Genomic DNA, 27149 nt, shown 5'->3' with positions numbered 1-27149 from the left:
GTGTGAGTATAAGAGACGTGTACAGGATGGAGATGTGTGAGTATAAGAGACGTGTACAGGATGGAGATGTGCGAGTATAAGAGACGTGTACAGGATAGAGATGTGTGAATATAAGAGACGTGTACAGGATGGAGATGTGCGAGTATAAGAGACGTGTACAGGACAGAGACATGCGAGTATAAGAGACGTGTACAGGATAGAGATGTGTGAATATAAGAGACGTGTACAGGATGGAGATGTGCGAGTATAAGAGACGTGTACAGGATAGAGATGTGTGAATATAAGAGACGTGTACAGGATGGAGATGTGCGAGTATAAGAGACGTGTACAGGACAGTGACATGCGAGTATAAGAGACGTGTACAGGATGGAGACGTGCGAGTATAAGAGACGTGTACAGGATAGAGATGTGTGAATATAAGAGACGTGTACAGGATGGAGATGTGCGAGTATAAGAGACGTGTACAGGACAGAGACATGCGAGTATAAGAGACGTGTACAGGATGGAGATGTGCGAGTATAAGAGACGTGTACAGGGTGGAGACGTGCGAGTATAAGAGACGTGTACAGGAAGGAGATGAGCGAGTATAAGATACGTGTACAGGACGGAGAAGTACGAGTATAAGAGACGTGTACAAGACGGAGACGTGCGAGTATAAAGGCCCTGTCACACACAGATAAATCTGCGGCAGATCTGTGGTTGCAGTGAAATTGTGGACAATCAGTGCCAGGTTTGTGGCTGTGTACAAATGGAACAATATGTCCATGATTTTACTGCAACCACCGATCTGCCGCAGATTTGTCTCTGTGTGTGACGGGGCCTTTAGAGATGTGTACAGGACGGAGACGTGCGAGTATAAGAGACGTGTACAGGATGGAGACGTGCGAGTATAAGAGACGTGTACAGGATGGAGATGTGCGAGTATAAGAGACGTGTACAAGATGGAGATGTGTGAGTATAAGAGATGTGTACAGGACGGAGACGTGCGAGTATAAGAGACGTGTACAGGATGGAGACGTGCGAGTATAAGAGACGTGTACAGGACGGAGACGTGTGAGTATAAGAGACGTGTACAGGACGGAGACATGCGAGTATAAGAGACGTGTACAGGACGGAGACATGCGAGTATAAGAGACGTGTACAGGACGGAGACATGTGAGTATAAGAGACGTGTACAGGACGGAGATGTGCGAGTATAAGAGACGTGTGCAGGACGGAGACGTGTGAGTATAAGAGACGTGTACAGGATGGAGACTTTCGAGTATAAGAGACGTGTACAGGATGGAGACGTGCGAGTATAACAGACGTGTACAGGACGGAGATGTGTGAGTATAAGAGACGTGGACAGGACAGAGATGTCTGAGTATAAGAGACGTGTACAGGACGGAGACGTGCGAGTATCAGAGACGTGTACAGGACGGAGATGTGCGAGTATAAGAGACGTGGACAGGACAGAGATGTGCGAGTATAAGAGACGTGTACAAGACGGAGATGTGCGAGTATAAGAGATATGTACAGGATGGAGACGTGCGAGTATAACAGACGTGTACAGGACGGAGATGTGTGAGTATAAGAGACGAGTACAGGATGGAGACGTGCGAGTATAAGAGACGTGGACATGTCAGAGACGTGCGAGTATAAGAGACGTGGACAGGACAGAGATGTGTGAGTATAAGAGACGTGTACAGGACGGAGACGTGCGAGTATCAGAGACGTGTACAGGACGGAGATGTGCGAGTATAAGAGACGTGGACAGGACAGAGATGTGCGAGTATAAGAGACGTGTACAGGACGGAGACGTGCGAGTATAAGAGACGTGGACATGTCAGAGACGTGTGAGTATAAGAGTCGTGTACAGGACGGAGACATGCGAGTATAAGAGACGTGTACAAGACGGAGATGTGCGAGTATAAGAGACGTGTACAGGATGGAGACGTGCGAGTATAAGAGACGTGTACAGGATGGAGGCGTGTGAGTATAAGAGATATGTACAGGATGGAGATGTGCGAGTATAAGAGATGTGTACAGGATGGAGACGTGCGAGTATAAGTGACGTGTAGTGGACGGAGATGTGTGAGTATAAGATACGTGTACAGGATGGAGGCGTGCGAGTATAAGAGATATGTACAGGATGGAGATGTGCGAGTATAAGAGACGTGTACAGGATGGAGATGTGCTAGTATAAGAGACGTGTACAGGACGGAGACGTGCGAGCATGAGACGTGTACAGTACAGAGACGTGCGAGTATAAGAGACATGTACAGGACGGAGACGTGCGGATTTAAGAGATATGTACAGGATGGAGATGTGTGAGTATAAGAGACGTGTACAGGACGGAGACGTGCGAGTATAAAATACGTGAACAGTATAAGAGATGTGTACAGGACAGAGACATGTGAGTATAAGAGACGTGTACAGCATGGAGACGTGCGAGTATAAGAGACGTGTACAGGATGGAGATGTGTGAGTATAAGAGACGTGTACAGCATGGAGACGTGCGAGTATAAGAGACGTGTACAGGGTGGAGACGTGCGAGTATAAGAGACGTGTACAGGATGGAGATGTGTGAGTATAAGAGACGTGGACAGGACGGAGATGTGCGAGTATAAGAGACGTGGACAGGACAGAGATGTGTGAGTATAAGAGACGTGTACAGGACGGAGACGTGCGAGTATCAGAGACGTGTACAGGACGGAGATGTGCGAGTATAAGAGACGTGGACAGGACAGAGACGTGCGAGTATAAGAGACGAGTACAGGATGGAGACGTGCGAGTTTAAGAGACGTGTACAGGACGGAGATGTGCGAGTATAAGAGACGTGTACAGGATGGAGACGTGCCAGTATAAGAGACGTGTACAGGATGGAGACGTGCGAGTATAAGAGACGTGTACAGGATAGAGATGTGCGAGTATAAGAGACGTGTACAAGACGGAAACGTGCGAGTATAAGAGACGTGTACAAGACGGAGACGTGCGAGTATAAGAGACGTGTACAGGAAGGAGACGTATGAGTGTAAGAGACGTGTACAGGACGGAGACGTGTGAGTATAGGAGACTTGTACAGGACGGAGACGTGTGAGTATAGGAGACGTGTACAGGACGGAGATGTGCGAGTATAAGAGACGTGTACAGGACTGAGATGTGCGAGTATAAGAAACATGTACAGGATGGAGATGTGACGCGCTGGAGCCACCAGGTGGTCACATAGTAGAGGCCCCGCACAACACCTTCCCTCACAGGGTTACATACAGCCGACCTTAAACCCTAGTCACCCCCCCTCAGGGTAGGACAGGCACACCAGTGGGTGGGACCAGGTGGATGGAGAACGCCGACCTATGTGTCTGAAGAGCCCGGGGCTGGAAAAGAGTCAGTCAAGTTGAGAAGTCAAGTTGGGGAGTTTGAGTGGAGTAATAGTGGAGGAGGAGTTTGAAGGTGAAGCTCAAGTACAGAGAGCAGAGGCGCCGGGGTTGGAGGCCTGGTGAATTGGCTAGGTGGCAGACGGTGGTCCGTGTCTGACAGGAGACGGGAAGACGTCAGCCGGAGATCCGAGGTGGACCGGGGCAGGGTTGGAGCCCGCCGGTACCGACACCGGAGAACCGACCCGTAAACCGTGCACAGAGGGGGTACTTGGACCCTGAAGCCAGGACCAGAACCAATGGCCTAGCTAATTTACCAATTGAGGGCAGGATTATAGGTCCTGTCCCAACCAAAGTCCCAAAAGCAGACAACCACCCATAGAGAGGGATAGGACATCCGCCAGGGCCCAGTAGATCCCACGGGTCAGCGTCAGCAGGCACGGCTCCCAACAGAAGTACCGGGAGCGGACTCCCGTGTTCCACACCGTCCACCACATCACAACACAGTGCAGAGGAAAGTGACACAGACCACCAGCCCGAGTGAGGGACCAGAGTACACCCGGCCGGGGCGGCCGGCCACCAGCACCTTGGTTAACCACTGGACTTGTCTGATTTATTTAACCGTGAGTAAGCTGAGACTCCCTGGTCTGACCAGGTGCGCCGGCCCCTGCCATCTCCGTCCCCTGCACCGAGTCACTGGGTCCCGGGGCAACTATTCCTACCCACGGATGGGTTAACAACCAGCTGCTATCCCATCGGTCCCGGGTGCCCCACAGCAGCATCGGTGGTGTCTCACTTCACCACACACCGTGAGTGGCGTCACAGACTGATTACGGCAAATCCCGTACAAATACGTCCCCTTTTATTTAGAGTGTCCACGTGACCCCCGGGTCCGGAGAATCCCTCAAGCCACACTGCGGATCCAGATCCAAGCAGCCTGGCTGCTACTGACGTGGGGGCGGCACAGAGACGTTCGAGTATAAGAGACACGTACAGGACAGAGACCTGCAAGTATAAGAGACGTGTACAGGATGGAGACGTGCAAGTATAAGAGACGTGTATAGTATGGAAACGTGCGAGTATAAGAGACATGTACAGGATGGAGACGTGTGAGTGTACCGCCCCGGGCTCGGCCGCAACCGAGCCGCTTGGATCCGAGCTCGCTGGTGTGTGGCTCGAGCGTCTCCGGACCCGGGGGCCCTGTGGTCACTTCGATCTGAAAGGGGCTGGCGGTTTAGGGGACATAGATGTACGGCCGGAGCCGTGGTTAAGTTCGTGACGCCACCCACCCATGCGGCCTACAGAAGTGTGCCTGGAATGCCTTCGCCGCAGTGCTTGCAGTCAAATCTTTAACGGGCACCACCACCAAGAACCGTGAGTAATGGTCGACCATTGTGAGCACATACGTATACCCACTTTTGCTGGGGGTCAACTTGACATGGTCCAGAGCCACAATCTCTAGGGGCTACTTGGTGAAGATCGGCTGAAGAGGTGCTTGCTGGCTGGTGCCATCTTGCCTTCTCAAGGCATAAGGGCCGCAATTTCTACACCAGGCTTCTATGGAGTCTCTCATTCCTATCCAGTAGAAGCGACTTCTCAGCAACATCTCAAGCTTCTTCCATCCAAAGTGCCCGGCTCCATCATGGTACGCTTCCAGCACCACTGGGACATACGCCGTGGGCACCACGATATGGCAGATCCTCTTGTGGGTCTTGGGGTTGGTTAAGCTCCTGAATAGCTTGCCTTTTGTGAAGATAAAGCCGACTCTGGTCTTGCCACAATTTTCTGGCTTCCTCCGGGGCGCCTGGTTCAAGACGGGTATCAGCTCTGGCCAGCAATACTTTGACTAATTTGATTGCAGGGTCCCTGTACTGGGCTTCTTGCCAGCCATGGTGAGGCAATGGGTCACAGGTAATTTCTTGCTGATGGGCACCTGGTCGAGGCCGCTCCACAAATGGGGACTGATGGAACGACTTCTTCCAGGTCATCTTCATCCCTCCCATCATCGAACAGATGGGGCATCCTGGACAGCGAATCGGCATTGGTGTCCTTGCAACCAGCCCTGTACTTTATAACAAAATCATAATTTTTTAACCTTGCAACCCACCGTTGTTCCAAGGCTCCCAGCTTTGCCGTATCCAGGCGAGTCAACGGATTATTATCTGTGTACACCGTGAACTTGGCAGCAGCAAGGTAATTCTTGAACCTTTCTGTCACGGCCCATACGAGTGCCAGGAACTCCAGCTTGAAGGAGCTTTAATTCTCTAGGTTCCTCTCCGTGGGCCTCAACTTCCGACTGGCGTAGGCAATCACCTTCTCCTTGCCGTTCTGCACCTGTGACAGGACGGCCCCGAGTCCCACATTACTGGCATCTGTATACAACACAAACGGGAGACCGTAATCGGGATAGGGCAGGATTTCGTCCCCGGTCAGGACAGACTTCATCCGTTCAAAGTAATCTTCTTGCTCCTTACCCCATTGGAACGAAGGCCCTGAGGATTTGCTGTGTACACACTGACCCACCAGAAGGTCCTGCAAGGGGGCCGCCATCTGGGTGTACCCCTTGACGAACCTCTGATAGTACCCCATCAGGCCCAGGAACTACCGCACTTTTCTGACTGTGGTGGGCCTTGGCCAGTTCTGTATAGCTGTGATTATCTCTGGGTCCGGTGCCACAACTACGGCACTCACCACATGCCCTAAGTACTGTACCTTTGCCTTCAGCAGGTGACACTTGGATGGCTTGCGCTTCTTTCCGTATTTGGACAGGGCGTCAAACACCTCAGCCAGGTGCTACAGATGTGCTTTGTATGTCTTGGAGTAGACAATGACATCATCCAGATACAGCAAGACTGTTTCAAAGTTACAGTGACCCAAGCAGCACTCCATCAGCCTCTGAAACATCCCCATTGCATTGCACAGCCCGAATGACATGCTGTTGAACTCACACAGGCCCATCGGGGTAGCAAACATGGTCTTCTCCTGGTCTTCCTCAGCGACAGCCACCTGCCAGTACCCACTGGTCTTCCTCGGCGACAGCAACCTGCCAGTACCCACTGGTGAGATCAAGGGTAGAAAATTAAGTAGCAGACTTCAAAGCGGCTAACGATTCCTCAATTCGGGGCAAAGGGTAGGCGTCCTTGTGTGTGATTTTGTTAATCTGTCTGTAGTCTACGCACATCCTCATGGTACCATCTTTTTTTCTCACAAGTACCAGTGGGGCGGCCCAAGGACTGCAACTGTCATGGATCACTCTGGCTTCTTTCATGAGCATGTCTTTGGCACATTGGTATGGGCCTATACCTCTCCTTGATAGGTGGGTGAGGGCCTGTGGGTATGTGATGTTGTACCCCTTTAATCATCCTAAAATCCAATGGGTGTTTGCTGAACACCTGCTCATACTCCTTGACAACCCTGTTGACCTCTTGTTTATGACGTGCAGGTGTAAAGTCTGTGTCCACATGTAATTCCTGACACCACTTCTCTGCCGGGTCCTGGGGGCTGTTACTAGGCTGGTTTGAGGAACCTGTTGCCTGGATGTCATCTGCATTAACTACAAACAGCTTGGCTAGGGTGGCATATCTGGGTAGTGTGACTTCCTCCTCCCCACAATTCAATACTCGCACGGGCACTCTCCCCTTTTGGACATCGACTACCCCTCTGGCCGTGAACACGGTGGGCCAATGCTCTGAGGGCAAGGGCTCTACCACTGCCTGGTAATCCTGTCCCCGGGAGCCTACAGCTGCCCTGCACCATATCATCATTTCACTTCGTGGGGGCACTACAAGAGGGGCCACATCCATCACCCGTACACCACCTATTTCACCTCCAGAGAGATTTACCTATTGCCGCTGCAGGAGGGCTCGGATCTCACTTTGCAGGATTCTCTGCCGCCCTGCCCCTGCAGTCTCAGACAGCTGTTGAAGCAAAAACAGTACTTCTCCCATACAATTCTCAAGGACATTTGTACCTAAATTGATCTTCGGGTTCCGATCACAAGGGTATTTTGTACTACTGTGAGGCCTTGCCTCGGCAATTCTACCCGGCCCACCTTAATGGTCACCTCCTTGAACCCGATTTGAGTTACAGGTAACAAAATGACTGCATAGATGCTAAGGCCGTCGTCTGGTGTGGAAAGTTCATCATCAAGCCAAAACGTCTTATACAGTACATAGGGAATAGTCGTTACCTGGGAGCCGGTATCAAGGAGTGCAGCAGTCGTGATCCCATCCATGGTGATGGAAACGATGGGCCGCCCCCCCTACATACCGTTTTCTCCAGTGAGAGGGGCCTTGGGAGTTTATGCCTGTGGATTGGCCCTTGGCCCCAGGGGTTGCCCGTTTAAAGGACAGCTCTTAGCGTAGTGGCCAGTTTTATTACATTTGTAACAAACAGGTGGTCCATACCGGTCACTGCTTCGTCCATTGTATGCCAAAGTCCGCCTCCTCATGCAGGGGATGTCCTCCGGACAGTCAGCCAGTTGGATCTCCTTTGACGGGGTAGCCTTCGACTTGAGCTGCATCACCTCCAGAATTTTTGCGACGTCGTTACTCAATTGTTGTACTTGGGCAGACAAATTACTTGTTCCACTCCCGGACATTGTTAAAGGAGCGGGCTCCGGCAGTGCCAAGGCAGGCGGCATCACTTGCATCGGGGACATCCCTGCTTACCAGGACGGGAGTGGAGAGTCAGGGGCTTCTGGGGGCTGCAGGGCTTTGAGTGCCTGTTCTTTCAAGGTAGCAAAGTCCATAGCGGGATGTTCTAGTGCCCACAGCCGGAGCTGCTTGCGGTCTTCCACCGACTCTAAAGTGGGCTTTACACGCTGCGACATCGCTACCGATATATTGTCGGGGTCACGTCGGTAGTGACGCACATCCGGCGCCGGTAGCGACATCGCAGCGTGTGACGCTAATGCGTGACGATCAACGCGTGCAAATACGTGCGATATCGTACCTCGTTGTCACGTCGTTCATTTCCATAATTTCGCAGGTTGATCCTGCGACAAATGGTTCATTGCTCAGTATACATGCATAATCGCTTCGTGTAACACCCCTTGCACGTCGAACAATATCGCGTATGCGATCGGCATCATCGCCCGTCTGTTGTGCCTCACACAGAGCTTTTAAAGGTGAGTTAACCAATCTTAATGGAGAAATCATAGTGTACGTAACATGTCATGCAGCAAAGGGCGGAAGGCGAGAGTGAATCAATGGCGCATGTGGGTTTGCATGAAGTATAATGGACGCCTCGGACACAGACTATTTCTTTTGAAGCGTGACTCGTGTGACGTCTTCAAAACAACCATGACACAGAAAGAACATCGCTGCAGACATTGACAGCATTTGCCGGTCGGGATTTTCGCCACTGCGCTCGTTTTGTGTAACCGCTAATAAACAATTCAGGTGCGATCAACCAATATCGCTGCTGCGACGTGGGCGTGTACGATCGCTTGTGCGCAAGAACGACCTCGCCGCCGAGGTCACAACTTATAAAACCTGCTTAAGTCTTGCAGGAACTGCTCCACCAGAATCTTGTTCCCCTCTGGCTTTCCAACATCGTTGGTCATTCTTAGGGTCTGCAGCGCCGCTTGTAGTTTTAAGGTGTAATCCCTAATGCTGTCTTGAGGCTGTTTTTTGCAACTGTAGAACCGCATCCTTAGCTCCGCTTCGGTGCGGGTCTCAAAGGCAGCTCCCAGTCTTCTGAAGATGGCGGGTACTCAGATCCAATCTACCTCAGTCCAGGTCTCCACTTCTAATTCAGCAACGCCAGTTAGCTGCCCGAGCACTACAGACGCCCGCTGCTGTCCGTTTAGGGCATACATATCAAGTACGTTACATATTTTCCTTTTGAATCCCTGCAGCGTGTCTGGCCAGCCATCATACTCGGGGAGCCGGGCGGCGCCCAGCACATAAGGTAAGGTTATCAGCATTATGGGAACAACCGCCGCGGATCTCCGTGCCGCCGCTCCTGCTGCCGGAGCAGCTTACGCCACTCCAGCATTACCCTGGTCGGGTGGTGGCAGCACCGCCACATTTCCATTGTCTGGCGCCGACATCTTCGTGTGCCCTCTTGCTTTTTGCTGCACACTCCTTCGAGCGCTGTGGCCTTCTGGGAACTTCCGGTTCCGGCCTCATGCTCAGGACAAAGGGTGAGGCTTCTGCTTCTCGCGCTTTCGCGGGGAAGATGGCGTTTCGGTATGAAAAGATAGCGGAATTGGCGACAAGAGGGATTTTGATTCGCGGTTTTCGGTTCTAAGGCGCACGTCACCCAGGTAAGTGGGTCCTGCTCGGATCCTATTCATGACGCCAAAGTTTCCAAGGTGTGCTGCCCCCGCGTCAGCAGCCTGCCGCTGCTGCTCGGATCTGGATCCGCTGTGGCTCGAGGGATCTCCGGACCAGAAAGTAGGGGCCGCGCGGCCACTCGGAATAAAGGGGGGTTATTTACAGGGGAGTGTATGGACAGTTCGTGACGCCACCCATGGTGCGTGGTAAGATGGGGATACCACCGCTGCGATTGGGAATACCCAGTGGTGATAGTGTGGGCAGCCAGATGTTTAATCCCTCCACTGGTAGGGAGGATGCCCCGAGACCCAGTGTAGGTGACAGGGAGGTGCTGTTGGGATTGTCGGGGATCACTTAGGTACTCACTCAGTACAAATAACGCTGAAACCGACAACCGTGGTAAACCAAAGTGCTTGATATCGCTGCAGCAGGGAGGGAGCATGCCTGGATCCTGTGCCCGTTTGTGTTGCTTGTTAGCCTGTGGCCTTTTTCTTGGCACCTTCCTTCTATTTGGTCCCTCTAGTGTAGAACTAAACAGGTCCCGCTCACCAGTGTGGCTAACTGGATGAGCTTGCTCTCAGGGTTCACGCTTGGGATTTTCTGGACTATGTATTATGAAAGTCCTATCCCCCTCGTTGCGCTAGTACCCTGATTCTGGAGCTGGTGGACAATGGATCTTGAAGGCTTCGTCCTCGTCGGGTGAATTGCCAGGACGCCTGAAGCCCCTTCCTGACCTAGGGTCCACGTACCCCGTTGTGCCCTGGCCCCTGCCCGGTGATGGTACAAAGACGATGGCTGTCCTCTTCGACAGTCCGTGCCCCTTGTCATGATCCCCTGCAACCGGGGTCCAGCTCCTACCTGGCCCAGAAAAACGTCTGCCACCTAGTAGTCTCAAGAAGCGCAGCTCCTGACCTCTCCTCTCAAGTCACTTCTCTACTCACTGTCTCCTGACACTCCTGACCTCCCCTTAACCAACCTCCCAAGTGGGTGACCCTATTCCCTTCAGATCAGCCACTGGTGTGTCTGGTGGGTGTGGTGCAGAGTGTTCCTAGGATTTTGATTAGCTTGTTCTTGGCAACACCAAAGGTCAGGGATCCGTAACCAAGGAGGAGATGGATATCATGCAGAAGGGCAGATTGCACAATCCCCTGTGATGACCTCATAGGCCAGGGCATCACACTTTTATATTCCTTCCCTGGTCGTCTTCCTGCGCTGACCTCTCCCACCTGTCCAGCGACTACGCACACAGTGCCCTGAGCCGGTGTCTGCGGACCCTGTAGCATGGCCTGTCTGGGGTTAAGATGCTTGGAGGATGCTAAATATGACAAATTCTTATGATTGGTAATGACAGTAATAGGATGAGCCGCCCCCTTCAACCAATGACGCCGCTCCTCAAACACCAATTTAAAATAGCATGGAGTTCTATATTACCTATGTCATAATTTCTCTCTGCAACGGAAAGCTTCTTAGAGAAAAATGCACACAGACGCCATTTACCAGGCGACGGCCCATGCGACAAAACTGCCCTAACCCCTACCTCTGACGCATCGACCTCCACGACGAAAGGCTGAGAAATGTCAAGTTGGCAAAGTATGGGAGCATGTTACACATTATTCAATTTCCCATTATCATTACCGGTATGTTAACTCAACAAATCTTATCAAAACTATGAAAAACACAAGTATATTATACCAAATATTTTAAATATTATTTCAAACAAATCAAATACACACAATACCAAGAATTTTTATAAAATCAAAGACAATGTCACACCAAAAGTGAAAAAACGTGGGTGGGTTTCCTGAAAAAATATTTCACAAAAAATATATAAAAGTGGACTAAATTATCTCTTGTGGTATTTTTATTATTAATAATCAAATATTTATTAATAGATTGTTGCAAAACCACATCATTATGTTAATTTGAGAGTTTCCAACCTAATACTCCGTGCTAGTGTCGCGGGCGGGGAGGACGCCGTCGCTGCTGCGCTCTCGCTAACGCTCGGGTCCGGCGCTGCTGCGATGGCTGCTCGGTGGCTCGAGCGGTGGGCCGGATCCGAGGTCTCGAGCGGCGCTCCTCGCCCGTGAGTGAAAGGGGTGGTTGGTTTGGGGAATTTAGTCCGTGACGCCACCCATGGGTCGTGGTGAAGATAGGCACCACCGCTGCTGTTGACGGGGATCCCGGGAGCGATGGTAGGGAGCAGCTGGGATGTTGTTTTCCCCCTCCGTGGGTAGGGATCGGAGGTCCCGGGGCCCGATGATGAGACGGGGAGGCAGGGTTGGTGAGGTGCAGGGTTGCAGGGACAGCGCGGCGCAGTTCCGGATGGCACGGGTGTACTCACTCAGCAAGAAAGGTACAAAGTCCTTGGTAAACCAAACAGCTAGATGGACGGGTCCGCAGCCGGCTGCAGTGTCCCTCCCCGGACAGGTGATGGTGGCTGTCTTTCCCTGCACCTTGATGTTCTTCTTCTGACTACTATAGATTCCCAACGATAGTCCGCTCCCCGGTGTATGGGTACCGGAGGAGCCCGTTTGCCCGCAGGCGCTGGCCCTTGGGTCTCTAGCCTTAGGCGGTAGCTGTATACCCTCACGGTGTGGGCGGTTGCCTTCAATCGGGACTTTTGCTGTTGTGAAACCCCTGGGGTTCCAGTCACATTCGGATCTGACTATTGACGGTGGCTCCAAGCCTGGTCGGGGTCCGATGGCCCTGCCTGTGTGTGCTGGCTTCACTTCGCTCCCCGGTCGGTACCGGCGGGTCGTCGCCCGTCCCCAGTCCTATGGTTCCGCGTTGCTCCACCACTCCTGCAGACGGCCACCACCGTCTGCCAACCTTGCTGCCACAAACCCAGACACCCAAGTGCTTGTTCCTCTCACTTCAAACTCCAACACTACACTGACACTTTTCCCGCCTCCAGGCCTGTGAACTCCTCGGTGGGTGGAGCAAACCGCTTAGCTCTGCCCCACCTGGTGTGGACATCAGACCCTGGAGGGAGGCAACAAGGATTTTTGTTTGGCTGTTGTCCCTGTCTAGTGGGGGTGGGGTGTTTGTGTGTTATCTGTGATGACCTGGCTAGGCCAGGGCACCACACTAGCACCAAAATACATTATGACCGGCATATTTTACACAAATACAGATTGCTTAATCTTTTAAGCCATAAATAATCTACAAATCACATAATTTATCAAAAAATGTTATAAAAAAAATAATTTATCAAAAACACATACAGTATGTCTTCCCTACATTACATAAATAAATAGGATGGAGCAAAGTGCACTAGTTTTAAGAATAAAATATATATATTTTTATTCTAGAATTGAGGCGGTCTGATATATTGCACAAGAGGCCCTAAAACATCATTTAAATCACTGCTAAAATACCAAGAGCAAAAAAACACTAAATAGTATTCAATTATACCAGTCCAGCTTTTTGTTCAAGCAGCCATAGTGCCAATATATTCATACCATGTGGTTTAATATATTAATCAAGTGGCTTTAATACAAATAGGAAATTAGCATTTTAGTGGTAATATAGTCTATTAAAGTACAAATAACAACATGATATACTCTATTATATTATTGACAGAATCTAACCTATTGCACAAATGGACGTACTAAAAAATAAATGTAGATGTCACAAAAAAGTCAGAAATATTATAAGGTGCATATATTCACGGAAACATTATACTTCCGAATCCACAAAATCAGGAAACCCTCCACAGCCTCGACGCACGTTTCAAGTAAAACCTTTTCTTCAGGAGGCTCAGCCATGCAGATGTTGTTCTTGGTTTAAACCACAATTCCAGCACTGACTGACAATAATGCTAATCATGAGTGCTGGCTGGTGAGTGCTCACTGGTGTAGTGAGTGCCAACCAGTGAGTGCCAACTGAAACCGATGAGTGCTGAACGATGAGTGCTGACTGGTGAGTGCTGGCCAGTGACTGCTCGCTGGTGCAGTGAGCGCCGACTAGTAAGTGCTTACTGGTGCAGTGAGTGCTGAATGGTGACTGCTGACGAGTGCTGCCGGTGCAGTGAATAATTATCAGTGAGTGCCAACTGGTAAGTGCTGACCATTGCAGTGAGTGCTGGCTGGTGCACTGAATGCTGACTGGTAAGTGCTGACCGATGCAGTGAGTGCTGAATGGTGAGTGCCTACTGCTGAGTGCTGACCAGTGCAGTAAATGCTGACAGGTGAGTGACGACTGGTTAGTGCTGATCGGTACAGTGAGTGCTGACTGGTGAGTGCCTACCAGTGAGTGATGACCAGTGAGTGCCTACCAGTGAGTGTTGACCAATGCAGTGAATGCTGACCGGTGAGTTCCGACTGGTAAGTGCTGACCAGTAAGTGGAAACAGGTGAGTGCTAATCTGTGACTGCTGACCAGAGAGTGGAAACCAATGAGTCCTGATCGCTGAGTGCTGATCACTGATTGCTAACTGTTGAATGCCGACCAGTGAGTGCTAACCGGTGAGCACTGACTGGAGAGTGCTGTCCAGTTAGTGCCGACTGGCAAATGCTGACCACTAACTGGAAACCACTAGTAGTAAACCACTTAAATCACTTAAGTGGAAACCAGTTAGTGCTTACCGTTAATTGTTGACAAGTGAAAGGAAATGGTCAAGTGCTGGCCAGGAAGTAGAAACCGGTGAGTGCTGACCAGTCACTAAGCTTCTAAACCGAACACAGATAAAACGTGTCCTTATTATGACTGTGTGAATGAGCTGAGGTAAATTTACACAATTATCTCTAACATTTGCTGTGATCTAGAAATAAGAGTGACAGAACCCAGGCTTTATTGTACATTGATGTCCCCTTATTCCTCACATCACCACATGGAAAAGGTGACTTCTAGTGATGACATTTATGGATTTTGCTCCTCAGTGATTCTTCTCTCCATATTCTCAGCATTAGATTTTACACAAAAACTTTGTAGCATCTAATCCACATCTCATCTTTTTATTCTTACAGATTAGATTCTACTGATCTACCAGACACGGCCTGCACCCAGCTGGCATCTGTAATAAGGAATAACCAGTATCTGAAGGAGCTTGACCTGTCTGATAACCATCTGTTTGGTCCTCACTTCAGTGACTTGATGGAGGCTCTGTCCAGGCCAGACTGCAGGATAAAGAAATTAGGGTGAGTATAAGAGACGTGTACAGGATGGAGACGTGCGAGTATAAGAGACGTGTACAGGATGGAGACGTGCGAGTATAAGAGACGTGTACAGGATGGAGACGTGCGAGTATAAGAGACGTGTACAGGAGGGAGACGTGCGAGTATAAGAGACGTGTACAGGATGGAGATGTGTGAGTATAAGAGACGTGTACAGGACGGAGACGTGCGAGTATAAGAGACGTGTACAGGACAGAGACGTGCGAGTATAAGAGACGTGTACAGGACGGAGACGTGCGAGTATAAGAGACGTGTACAGGATGGAGACGTGCGAGTATAAGAGACGTGTACAGGAGGGAGACGTGCGAGTATAAGAGACGTGTACAGGATGGAGATGTGTGAGTATAAGAGACGTGTACAGGATGGAGACGTGTGAGTATAAGAGACGTGTACAGGACGGAGACGTGCGAGTATAAGAGACGTGTACAGGACAGAGACGTGCGAGTATAAGAGACGTGTACAGGATGGAGACGTGCGAGTATAAGAGACGTGTACAGGACGGAGACGTGCGAGTATAAGAGACGTGTACAGGACAGAGACGTGCGAGTATAAGAGACGTGTACAGAATGGAGATGTGCGAGTATAAGAGACGTGTACAGGATGGAGACGTGCGAGTATAAGAGACGTGTACAGGATGGAGATGTGTGTATAAGAGACATGTACAGGATGGAGACGTGCGAGTATAACAGACGTGTACAGAATGGACATGTGCGAGTATAAGAGACATGTACAGGACAGAGACGTGCGAGTATAAGAGATGTGTACAGGATGGAGACAAGCGAGTATAAGAGATGTGTACAGGATGGAGACGTGCGAGTATAACAGACGTGTACAGGATGGAGATGTGCGAGTATAAGAGACGTGTGCAGGATGGAGATGTGCGAGTATAAGAGACGTGTACAGGATGGAGACGTGCGAGTATAAGAGACATGTACAGGATGGAGACGCGCGAGTATAAGAGATGTGTACAGGATGGAGACGTGCGAGTATAACAGACGTGTACAGGATGGAGATGTGCGAGTATAAGAGACGTGTGCAGGACGGAGACGTGCGAGTATAAGAGACGTGTACAGGATGGAGACGTGCGAGTATAAGAGACGTGTACAGGATGGAGACGTGCAAGTATAAGAGATGTGTACAGGATGGAGACAAGCGAGTATAAGAGATGTGTACAGGATGGAGACGTGCGAGTATAACAGACGTGTACAGGATGGAGATGTGCGAGTATAAGAGACGTGTGCAGGATGGAGATGTGCGAGTATAAGAGATGTGTACAGGATGGAGATGTGCGAGTATAAGAGACGTGTACAGGATGGAGACGTGCGAGTATAAGAGACGTGTACAGGATGGAGACGTGCGAGTATAAGAGACGTGTACAGGATGGAGACGTGCAAGTATAAGAGATGTGTACAGGATGGAGACGTGCGAGTATAACAGACGTGTACAGGACGGAGACGTGCGAGTATAAGAGACGTGTACAGGACGGAGACGTGCGAGTATAAGAGACGTGTGCAGGACGGAGACGTGCGAGTATAAGAGACGTGTACAGGACAGAGATGTGCGAGTATAAGAGACGTGTACAGAATGGAGACGTGCGAGTATAAGAGACGTGTACAGGATGGAGACGTGCGAGTATAAGAGACGTGTACAGGATGGAGACGTGCGAGTATAAGAGACGTGTACAGGACGGAGACGTGCGAGTATAACAGACGTGTACAGGACGGAGACGTACGAGTATAACAGACGTGTACAGGATGGAGACATGTGAGTATAAGAGACGTGTACAGGACAGAGACGTGCGAGTATAAGAGACGTGTACAGGATGGAGACGTGTGAGTATAACAGACGTGTACAGGATGGAGATGTGTGAGTATAAGAGACGTGTACAGGACAGAGACGTGCGAGTATAAGAGACGTGTACAGGATGGAAACTTGTGAGTATAACAGACGTGTACAGGATGGAGATGTGTGAGTATAAGAGACGTGTACAGGATGGAGATGTGTGAGTATAAGAGACGTGTACAAGATGGAGACATGCGAGTATAAGAGACGTGTACAGGACAGAGACGTGCGAGTATAAGAGACGTGTACAGGATGGAGAAGTGTGAGTATAAGAGACGTGTACAGGATGGAGATCTGCGAGTATAAGAGATGTGTACAGGATGGAGACGTGCGAGTATAAGAGACGTGTACAGGACGGAGACGTGCGAGTATAAGAGACGTGTACAGGACGGAGACGTGCGAGTATAAGAGACGTGTACAGGACGGAGACGTGCGAGTATAAGAGACGTGTACAGGACAGAGACGTGCGAGTATAAGAGACGTGTACAGGACGGAGACGTGTGAGTATAAGAGACGTGTACAGGAGGGAGACGTGCGAGTATAAGAGACGTGTACAGGATGGAGATGTGTGAGTATAAGAGACGTGTACAGGACGGAGACGTGCGAGTATAAGAGACGTGTACAGGACGGAGACGTGCGAGTATAAGAGACGTGTACAGGACGGAGACGTGCGAGTATAAGAGACGTGTACAGGATGGAGACGTGCGAGTATAAGAGACGTGTACAGGATGGAGACGTGCGAGTATAAGAGACGTGTACAGGATGGAGACGTGCGAGTATAAGAGACGTGTACAGGATGGAGACGTGCGAGTATAACAGACGTGTACAGGACGGAGACGTGCGAGTATAAGAGACGTGTGCAGGACGGAGACGTGCGAGTATAAGAGACGTGTACAGGATGGAGACGTGCGAGTATAAGAGATGTGTACAGGACGGAGATGTGCGAGTATAAGAGACGTGTACAGAATGGAGACGTGCGAGTATAAGAGACGTGTACAGGATGGAGACGTGCGAGTATAAGAGACGTGTACAGGACGGAGACGTGCGAGTATAACAGACGTGTACAGGACGGAGACGTGCGAGTATAACAGACGTGTACAGGATGGAGACATGTGAGTATAAGAGACGTGTACAGGACAGAGACGTGCGAGTATAAGAGACGTGTACAGGATGGAGACGTGTGAGTATAAGAGACGTGTACAGGATGGAGATGTGCGAGTATAAGAGACGTGTACAGGACAGAGACGTGCGAGTATAAGAGACGTGTACAGGATGGAGACTTGTGAGTATAACAGACGTGTACAGGATGGAGATGTATGAGTATAAGAGACGTGTACAGGATGGAGATGTGTGAGTATAAGAGACGTGTACAAGATGGAGACATGCGAGTATAAGAGATGTGTACAGGATGGAGACTGTTAGGGCCAGATGGATGGGCAGACCCGGGAGGTGGATCCACTGGGCCGAACTCCCCGATGAGGGAAAGGAGTCCGGTAGCCGGAGCACTTTAGGTAGCAGGACAGTCCGTGCACTGGAACACAATGGAGAAGTCCCTGGGACCACGAGGTCACTGATGTTGGTCCGGGTGACGGAGCTCAGGTTCGGAAGCCGTGATGATGTCTGGCGGGGTCCGGAACCGTTGGAGCGAGATGACGGGTCACCGCAGGGAACCGAGATGGTACGGACTGTCAGGATGGCAGATGGGCAGCGTTCGGGGTTCGAGATACAGCAGGACCGGATGGCGATGCAGGATCGGCTCTAGAAGACAGAGAGGTAAGTATCTCACAGAACACAAGGAGACCTGACTCCTAGCTTGGGAAAACACGAAGAACAGGCCCCGCTCCCTTGGACATTAACCCCCTTTATACCCTGTACCTGTATGCATCATTTCCTGTCAGTGGACACTGGCCCTTTAAGAAAGGGTCAGTGACCGCTGCGCGCGCCCTAATGCGCATGCGCGCGGCCCGGGTGCCAGAAGCCAGGGCAGGAAGCTGAGAGGAGGACGCAGCAGAGCCGACCAGGGACTGGGAAGCCGACGGGCGCCGGGAGCGGGGACCAGGAGGCTTGGGAAGCGCGGGCACTGGAGGCTGGAGAGCGGGGAGCGTGGCAGGTGAGCCGGGGAGCGGAGCAGAGGACCCGGGGAGCGGAGCGGAGGACCCGGGGAGCGTGACAGTACCCCCCCACGCTCCCCTCCCCGCAACCGGGACAGGAAGGCACGGATCAGAGGAGTGCCCACGTTCTCCCTGGGCTCCCAGGACCTATCCTCAGGACCATACCCTTCCCAGTCCACCAGGAAGAACTGTCGACTTCGTACGGTCTTCATGGCCACGATATCCCTTACCGCATAGATGTCGTCCTCAGCAATAGGAGGAGGAGCCGGACTGGCGGCAGCGGAGAAGGGACCAAGGACAACCGGCTTGAGCAGAGACACGTGGAAGGAGTTGGGTATCCTCATCGTGGCCGGGAGCTGTAGTTTGTAGGAGACCTCATTGATCTTGCCGAGGATTTTAAACGGTCCGATGTAGCGAGGTCCCAGCTTGTAGGATGGTATCTTCAGTCGGATGTATTTGGAAGCAAGCCAGACGAGATCTCCCGGAGAGAAACACGGAGGATCCAGACGTCTCTTGTCCGCGTGTCTCTTAATCCGCAGGGATGCACGTGCAAGGGAGGCCTTAACTGAGTCCCAAATGGTTGTAAAGTCACGGAGTACTGCATCAGCAGCAGGGATGTCCGAGGAAGAGGATACAGGCAATGGGACAGACGGCTGAAGTCCGTAGACGACATGGAAGGGAGAACTGGAGGAGGACTCACTGACGTGGTGATTATGGGAGAATTCAGCCCAAGGAAGAAGCGTGGACCAATCGTCATGATGGGCGTTGACGTAGTGACGTAAGAAAGAGGTCAAAATCTGATTGACCCGTTCCACTTGGCCGTTCGACTGAGGATGGTAGGCCGAAGAAACGTCCAGAGTCACTCCCAGATGTTTACAGAGAGCCCTCCAGAAGCGGGAGGTGAACTGAGTTCCTCTGTCGGACACTATGTGTGATGGAAAGCCATGCAAGCGGAAGATGTGATGTATATAGGCGTCCGCGAGTTCCTGGGCAGAGGGCAGTCCAGCCATAGGAACGAAATGGGCCATTTTAGAGAACCGATCCACCACGACCCATATGACTGTGTGTCCGGAGGACAATGGCAAGTCCGTAATAAAGTCCATCGCTATGTGTTGCCAGGGAACTGAGGGTATGGGCAGAGGCAGAAGACGGCCATATGGCAGGTGTTTGGGAGTCTTGTTCCTGGCACAAGAGGAGCAGGCAGAGACAAAAGAGGCGACGTCCGTGCGAAGAGATGGCCACCAGTAATGACGTGCAATCGCACTCCATGTTCTCTTCTGACCTGCATGACCGGCTGTTTTCGAGGCATGGCCCCAGTGTAACACTCTTTGCCTGTCAGTCTCAGAGACATAGGTCTTCCCAGGCGGTATCTGGGCCAGAGTGACAGGAGCCACCGGAATGATCTTACTAGGGCAGATGATGGGTTGGGATGTCTCTTCCTCCTGCTCCATGGGCATGAAAGACCTAGACAAGGCATCAGCGCGTACATTCTTGTTCGCGGGTCGGAAATGGAGCTGGAAGTCGAACCGGGCAAAGAACAAGGACCACCTGGCTTGCCGTGGGTTCAGTCGCTGAGCCGTCCGCAGGTATTCCAGGTTTTTGTGGTCCGTGTAAATAATGACGGGGTACACTGCTCCTTCCAGAAGATAGCGCCATTCCTCCAGAGCCAGTTTGACTGCCAACAGCTCTCGGTCACCGATGGTGTAGTTGCGTTCAGGCGCTGAGAAGCTCTTGGAGAAAAAACCGCAAGTCACCATCTTCCCGGAGGAGGACTTCTGCATGAGCACTGCTCCGGCTCCCGAGGAGGAGGCATCCACCTCCAAGGTGAACTGGCGGTTTAACTCTGGACGATGGAGTACAGGAGAGGAGGCAAAGGCTCGCTTTAGAGAGCCAAACGCGGCGTCAGCTGCAGATGACCAGTCCTTTGGATTAGCCCCCTTCTTGGTCAAGGCGGAAAGAGGAGCAGTCAGAGCCGAGAAGTGAGGAATAAACTGGCGGTAATAGTTGGCGAATCCCAGAAAGCGTTGGATTGCCTTCAGTCCAGAAGGAGGAGGCCAGTTGAGAACGGAAGAGACCTTCTTTGGATCCATCTGCAGTCCGGTATCGGTGATGAGGTAACCCAGGAAGGGGAGAGAAGACTGTTCGAAGACGCACTTCTCGTACTTGGCGTACAGACGATTCTCTCTCAGTCTTTGTAGAACCAGTTGCACGTTCTCTCGGTGGGTCTGGAGGTCCGGAGAGAAGACAAGGATGTCATCCAGATATACCACCACACAAACGTAGAGAAGGTCCCGGAACACATCGTTCACTAATTGTTGGAAGACTGCTGGTGCGTTACACAGGCCGAAGGGCATCACGCAGTATTCATAGTGCCCATCGCGAGTGTTGAACGCGGTCTTCCATTCATCCCCTGAGCAGATACGGACCAGGTTGTAGGCACCCCGAAGATCCAACTTGGTGAACACACGAGCTCCTCTGAGCCGATCAAACAATTCAGGGATGAGCGGTAGGGGGTACTTGTTTTTTACGGTGATTAGGTTCAATCCCCGGTAGTCTATACATGGGCGTAGGTCGCCCTCTTTCTTCTTTACGAAGAAGAAGCCTGCTCCAGCAGGAGAGGAGGATCTCCGAATGAATCCCTTAGCCAGGCTCTCTGTGATGTACGTAGACATAGCCCTTGTTTCGGCTGGAGACAGTGGATATATCCGTCCTCGAGGTGGTGTAGTTCCCGGGAGCAAATCAATGGCACAATCGTAAGGACGATGTGGCGGAAGTACTTCGGACTCCTTCTTATCAAAGACGTCCACGAAGGACCAATAGGCTGAGGGCAGTCCCGGTAGGGACTCGGGAGCCGGAGGTCGCCGGATAGGTTGTATGGTCTTCAGACAGTTCTCATGGCAAGAAGACCCCCATCGAGTGATATCGCCAGTGCCCCAGCTGACTGAAGGCTCGTGTGTCCGCAACCAAGGAAGGCCCAGCAGGATTTGATGTGACATATGTGGGAGGACGTAGAGAGCAATGTTCTCGGTGTGCAGAGCACCGATACGCAGTTCAAGCGGCTTGGTGATCCAGGAGATGGTGTCAGAGAGGGGTCTCCCATCCACAGAGGCAATCACAAGAGGTTTGGCGAGTGGAGTAACAGGCACCTGGTATTTGTCCACCGTGGCCTGCTGGATGAAATTGCCTGCTGCCCCAGAATCGAGGTACGCCTCAGCCGTAAACCGCGTCTCTCCCGTTGTCACTTGCACAGTCCATGTAACTGGGTCTGAGAGAGTCCCAGCGCCTAGGGTGGCCTCTCCTACCAACCCTAGGCTTTGGAGTTTCCCGGCCTCTCTGGACAGGAGCGTAGCAGGTGTGTGCCCTCTCCGCAGTAGAAGCAGAGACCCTTGGCGAGCCGCTCTGCTCTGCGTTGTTCTGACTGTCGCACACGGTCGATCTGCATGGGCTCATGGATGGAGACACCAGAGGCCGTTGACTGGAGTACGGCGGGCTTCGGTGGAGGAGAGGAATGCCTTACCGGACGTCTCTCACGGGACACCTCTTTGGACCGCTCCTGAAAGCGTATGTCCACTCGAGTCGCTAGGGTAATCAGGGCGTCCAGGGTGGACGGTACGTCACGTCCAGCCAGCTCATCTTTGATTCGACCCGAGAGTCCTTCCCAGAAGGCGGCGGTTAGGGCCTCGTTATTCCACCCGAGTTCTGAAGCCAAGGTGCGGAAACGGATGGCGTATTGACCCACCGTCAGAGTCCCCTGACGTAACCGGAGAAGAGATGAAGCAGACGCGGAGGCGCGTCCGGGTTCGTCAAAGGTGCTGCGAAAGGCCTGCAGGAACTCCTGGAGGTTCTTGGTCATAGGGTCCTCCTTCTCCCACAAAGGGTTCATCCACGCCAGTGCCTCGCCCTCTAGGTGAGACATGATGAAGGCGACCTTGACTTGGTCGGAGGCAAACAAATGGGGCAGCTGCGTGAAATGGAGGGAGCATTGGTTTATAAACCCCCTGCAGGTCTTGGGATCTCCGGCGTACCGGGGTGGTGAGGCCAAACGCATGTAATACTATTGTATGTTCTGAGGATTTCGATAGCGTTAGGGCAATGACAACCAGAGACGAGTTCTTGGTACAAAGATGTTTATAATATGTAACCACGATAGGTACACAACGGAACAAACACAGTAGAACAATAACACACGAAATACCTTCCCGAAACGGAGCGGAGGGAATTCCCGGGGCCACGCACCGGACTCCCCCAGGGAGACCACCAAGAGCGAACCCCTATACAGGGACTGTCTGGCAATCACCCCGGAAGGCCTAAATGCGCAGCAGCCGGGACACAAGGGGCAAGTGGTAAAGTCCAGAAGTGTCCGTACGGGATGATAGTCCAGAGTGGTTACGAACCGGAAGGAACCGGGCAGAAGTGCTGACCAAAGACGGCAGACGGAGTCCGGGCACAGCTTGAAGAAACCGGGTACGGTCCAGAGTCGATAGTCTTTCAAGAGGATCCAAAGGCAATCAGGAAATAGGAGCAGCAAAGCAGGAGCACACAGCAAGCAGTATACTCAGGCACTGGACTAGGCTTGGAGGCGGCCTTTTAAGCAGCTGGACAGGAAGTAGGGCAACAGAACAGTAAACTCCATGTTAACCGAGGGCAAGCTCTTTCAAAAGAGAACTGGAAATCCCGGAAACCTGACATTACTCCCCCCCCCCAGAAACGGCCTCAGGACGGATCAGGGCCTGGCTTGTCCGGGTACCGCCGATGAAACTGAGCAATCTTCCGGGGTGCCCGAATGTTACCCACCGGTTCCCAGGAATCGTCCTCGGGGGTGTACCACTGCCAACGTACCAGATACTGAAGCCGACGACGATGGAGCCGGGAGTCAATAATGTCCTCAACCACGAACTGCTCCTCGCCGTCAACCATCACAGGCGGAGGAGGAGGCACGACACGACCATGAAACGTATTAGGAGAAACGGGTTTGAGGAGAGAAACATGAAAGACCGGGTGTACCTTTAGATGGTGCGGTAACCGCAGCCGACAGGCCACAGGGCTCACGATTCCGGTGATCTTAAACGGACCGATGAATTTTTGTCCCAGCTTCTGCGAAGGAACACCCAATCTCAGGTTTTTGGTGGATAACCATACAGAGTCCCCTACCTTATACATGGGTGCCGGTTTCCGGTGAGTGTCTGCCGACCTCTTGTAATGCTCCTGAGCCGTAGCCACAGTGTCCTTTAGAACCTCCAGATTTCGTCGTAGCTCTGTCAATCTGTCCTCCACCGCTGGCACCGAAACTGCAACCGGTGACCTAGGCAGAACATTCGGATGGTAACCCAAGTTAGCGAAAAAGGGCGTTACCTTAGTGGAGCTGCTCTGAGTGTTGTTATATGAGAACTCCGCCAACGGAAGCATCTTCAACCAATCGTCCTGCAGATGGCTGACATAACATCGAAGGTATTGTTCCAGGGTTTGATTAGTCCGTTCGGTTTGCCCATTTGTCTGAGGATGGTATGCAGAAGACAAACAGACATCAATCTGGAGTGCCGTACAAAACTCCTTCCAGAACCTAGACGTGAACTGCACGCCCCGGTCAGAGATGATCTCGTCTGGTACCCCATGCAATCGGAATACGTTCTGGATAACCAAATCCACTGTCTCTGCGGCTGAGGGAAGACCGGTACACGGAATAAAGTGAGCAGCTTTCGTCAACCGATCCACCACCACTAAAATGGTATTGTGACCGCCTGAGACTGGCAACTCCACAATAAAATCCATTGAGATAGATCCCCAAGGGCGAGATGGAACGGGTAACGGTTGGAGGAGTCCCGTAGGAGCCACACGAGGGACCTTGCACCGGGCACAAACCACACATGAGTGGACATAGTCCTTTACATCTTTTAAACAGGTAGGCCACCAGAAAAAACGGCTCAGAAATTCCTGCGTCTTCTGTACCCCCCTATGACCAGCCAACACGGAGTCATGGACCAACTTGAGAACCCGAAGTCTTACGGCCTCCGGGACATAAATGCGTCGCTCTCTCAACCACACACCATTCCGAAGAACAAGAGTTACATCATTCGGGGGGGCAGCAAGAAATACGTCACCATCATAGGCCAGCTTGATGTCCTTCCACAAGTCCTGGTCCTGGATTACTCCAACGAAATTGGCATCCGATAACACGGTCTGAGACGGGGTTCCAGGCACGGAGTCCACGGCGTGGATTCGGGACAAGGCATCGGCTTTCCCATTACGTGAACCTGGACGGTATGTAACGATAAAATTGAACTGGTTAAGGAATAAGCTCCAACGGGCTTGCCGTGGAGACAGGCACCTGGCAGACTTAAGAAATTCCAGGTTACGATGATCTGTGAGTACTATCACTTGCTGCGCAGCTCCCTGTAAGTGGTGTCTCCATTCCTTAAAAGCTGAAATAATCGCCAACAATTCCTTGTCCGCAATGTCATAGTTCCTTTCTGCAGGGGACAACCGGCGAGAAAAGAAAGCACACGGATGCAAGAGACTCTTGTCCCCAGTCCTTTGAGAAAGGATTGCCCCTAATGCATAGTCGGAAGCGTCGACTTCCACGATAAAGGGAAGTGCGGGATTCGGATGTACTAATATTGGCGCTGAGGTAAAACAAACCTTGAGACGATGGAAAGCTTCCTGGGCCTGGGCGGACCACACAAACTTCTGTCCTTTCTTGGTTAACAGAGTGATGGGACGGACGATCTCTGAAAAGTTACGGATAAAGCGTCGGTAAAAGTTGGCAAAACCGACAAAGCGTTGTACCTCTTTGATGTTTCCCGGTTCCGGCCAGTCTAGAATTGCTTGTATCTTGCCAGACTCCATGTTCAGTCCCTGAGGAGAGATGACATAACCTAAGAATTGTATTTGTGAGCAATGGAATTCGCATTTCTCCAGTTTAATGTACAGGTGGTTATCCCTCAGACGGGTAAGTACGGTCTTGACGTGCTCCTGGTGTTCCTGTAGGGAATCAGAAAAGATCAGGATATCATCCAGATAAATCACCATGAATTGGTCCATTATATCCCTAAAAATATCGTTAACTAGATGTTGGAAAGCCGCGGGAGCGTTACAAAGTCCAAAAGGCATCACTAGGTACTCATAATGTCCATACCGACATCGGAACGCGGTTTTCCACTCGTCTCCGGGACGTATGCGAAGTAGATTATATGCCCCACGGAGATCCAATTTAGTGAATATTTTTGCCTGTTGGACTCTCTCCAATAGCTCAGGAATCAACGGTAACGGATACCGGTTCCGGATGGTTATTTTATTCAGTTGCCGGTAGTCAATACAGGGCCTCAGAGTCCCCTCTTTCTTTTTCACGAAAAAGATGGGTGCCCCTGCTGGTGAGGTAGACGGGCGAATAAATCCCTTGGCTAGACTTTCATCGATGTACTCCTTTAGTGCTTCTAGCTCAGGTGCCGCCAACGGGTAGACATGACCAAACGGAATCTCTGCCCCTGGGAGTAAGTCTATGGGGCAATCATACGGTCTATGCGGGGGAAGCCGATCGGCTTTTCTTTTGTCGCATATATCAGCGAAGTCATGATAAACCGGGGGTAAAACAGGTACCTGTACAGTGCCCTCCGCATTCGGTGTTACTGGAACCGGTACAGTTGGACTAATGGTCGGACCACTCTGCGGTGGGAAGGATATTTCCTTAGTCTCCCAATCGATGACTGGATTCGTAGACCGTAGCCACGGAATTCCTAAAATAATCAGAAAATGAGGAGAAGAAATCAACATGAAAACAAGGGTCTCCTGCTGACCTGGCTTCATCACGCATTCTAGGGGTACTGTTTCCCCGATCAACTGGTCCAGAAACTAACGGAGATCCGTCTACCGTCTCCATGGTAACCGGTGAGGATCTTTGCTGAGTCCGGATACCGTGTTTCCTGGCAAAAGAAGAGTCCATGAAATTTCCCCCTGCCCCAGAGTCTATCATTGCAGATGTAGGTATTAGCTGTCCCTCCCACCGGATCTGAATGGGAAGCGAGCAATGGGTATATTTCCCTTCTGAGTCTTTCGGTGATGTGGACATTACAGTCAAGGGAAATACCGCATCCAGGTGTCCACTTGCCTCAGAGATATCGGACTCTGCGTCCGTGTTGTCACACTCTGCCATGGCTGCCAATACCTTATTTGGGCGATTTGGACGTCTCGGGCAGTCAATCAAGAAATGGTCCGATTGACCGCAATAGAAACACAAACGCTCACGGAGCCGGTGTTCACGACGTTCGTTGGTCTCTCGCTTTTGCAGAGAGTCCACTTGCATAGGAACGTCCTCGGCCTCCCGTGGCATCCTGAGAGCGGGTTCTCTGGAAGGAAACGCAGAGTTGGTTACCCGGTTTACGGCTGCCCATTT

The 27149-nt window shown here is 51.4% G+C and overlaps 1 protein-coding gene across 1 annotated transcript in view; it reads left to right on the top strand.

Moving 5' to 3' along the window:
- Nucleotides 1-27149, top strand: part of LOC142257999 (NACHT, LRR and PYD domains-containing protein 12-like) — a 429738-nt gene that overhangs the window by 335474 nt on the left and 67115 nt on the right. Inside the window, exon 11 of the mRNA XM_075330377.1 lies at nt 14604-14774. Within this exon, the coding sequence (XP_075186492.1) occupies nt 14604-14774 (171 nt within the window). The remainder of the gene's footprint in view (nt 1-14603; nt 14775-27149) is intronic.

Source organism: Anomaloglossus baeobatrachus, chromosome 12, assembly GCF_048569485.1.
Source record: "Anomaloglossus baeobatrachus isolate aAnoBae1 chromosome 12, aAnoBae1.hap1, whole genome shotgun sequence".
Lineage (NCBI taxonomy): Eukaryota > Metazoa > Chordata > Amphibia > Anura > Aromobatidae > Anomaloglossus > Anomaloglossus baeobatrachus.
The sequence above is the reverse complement of the archived record's forward strand: the minus strand, read 5'-3'. Positions and strand labels throughout refer to the sequence as shown.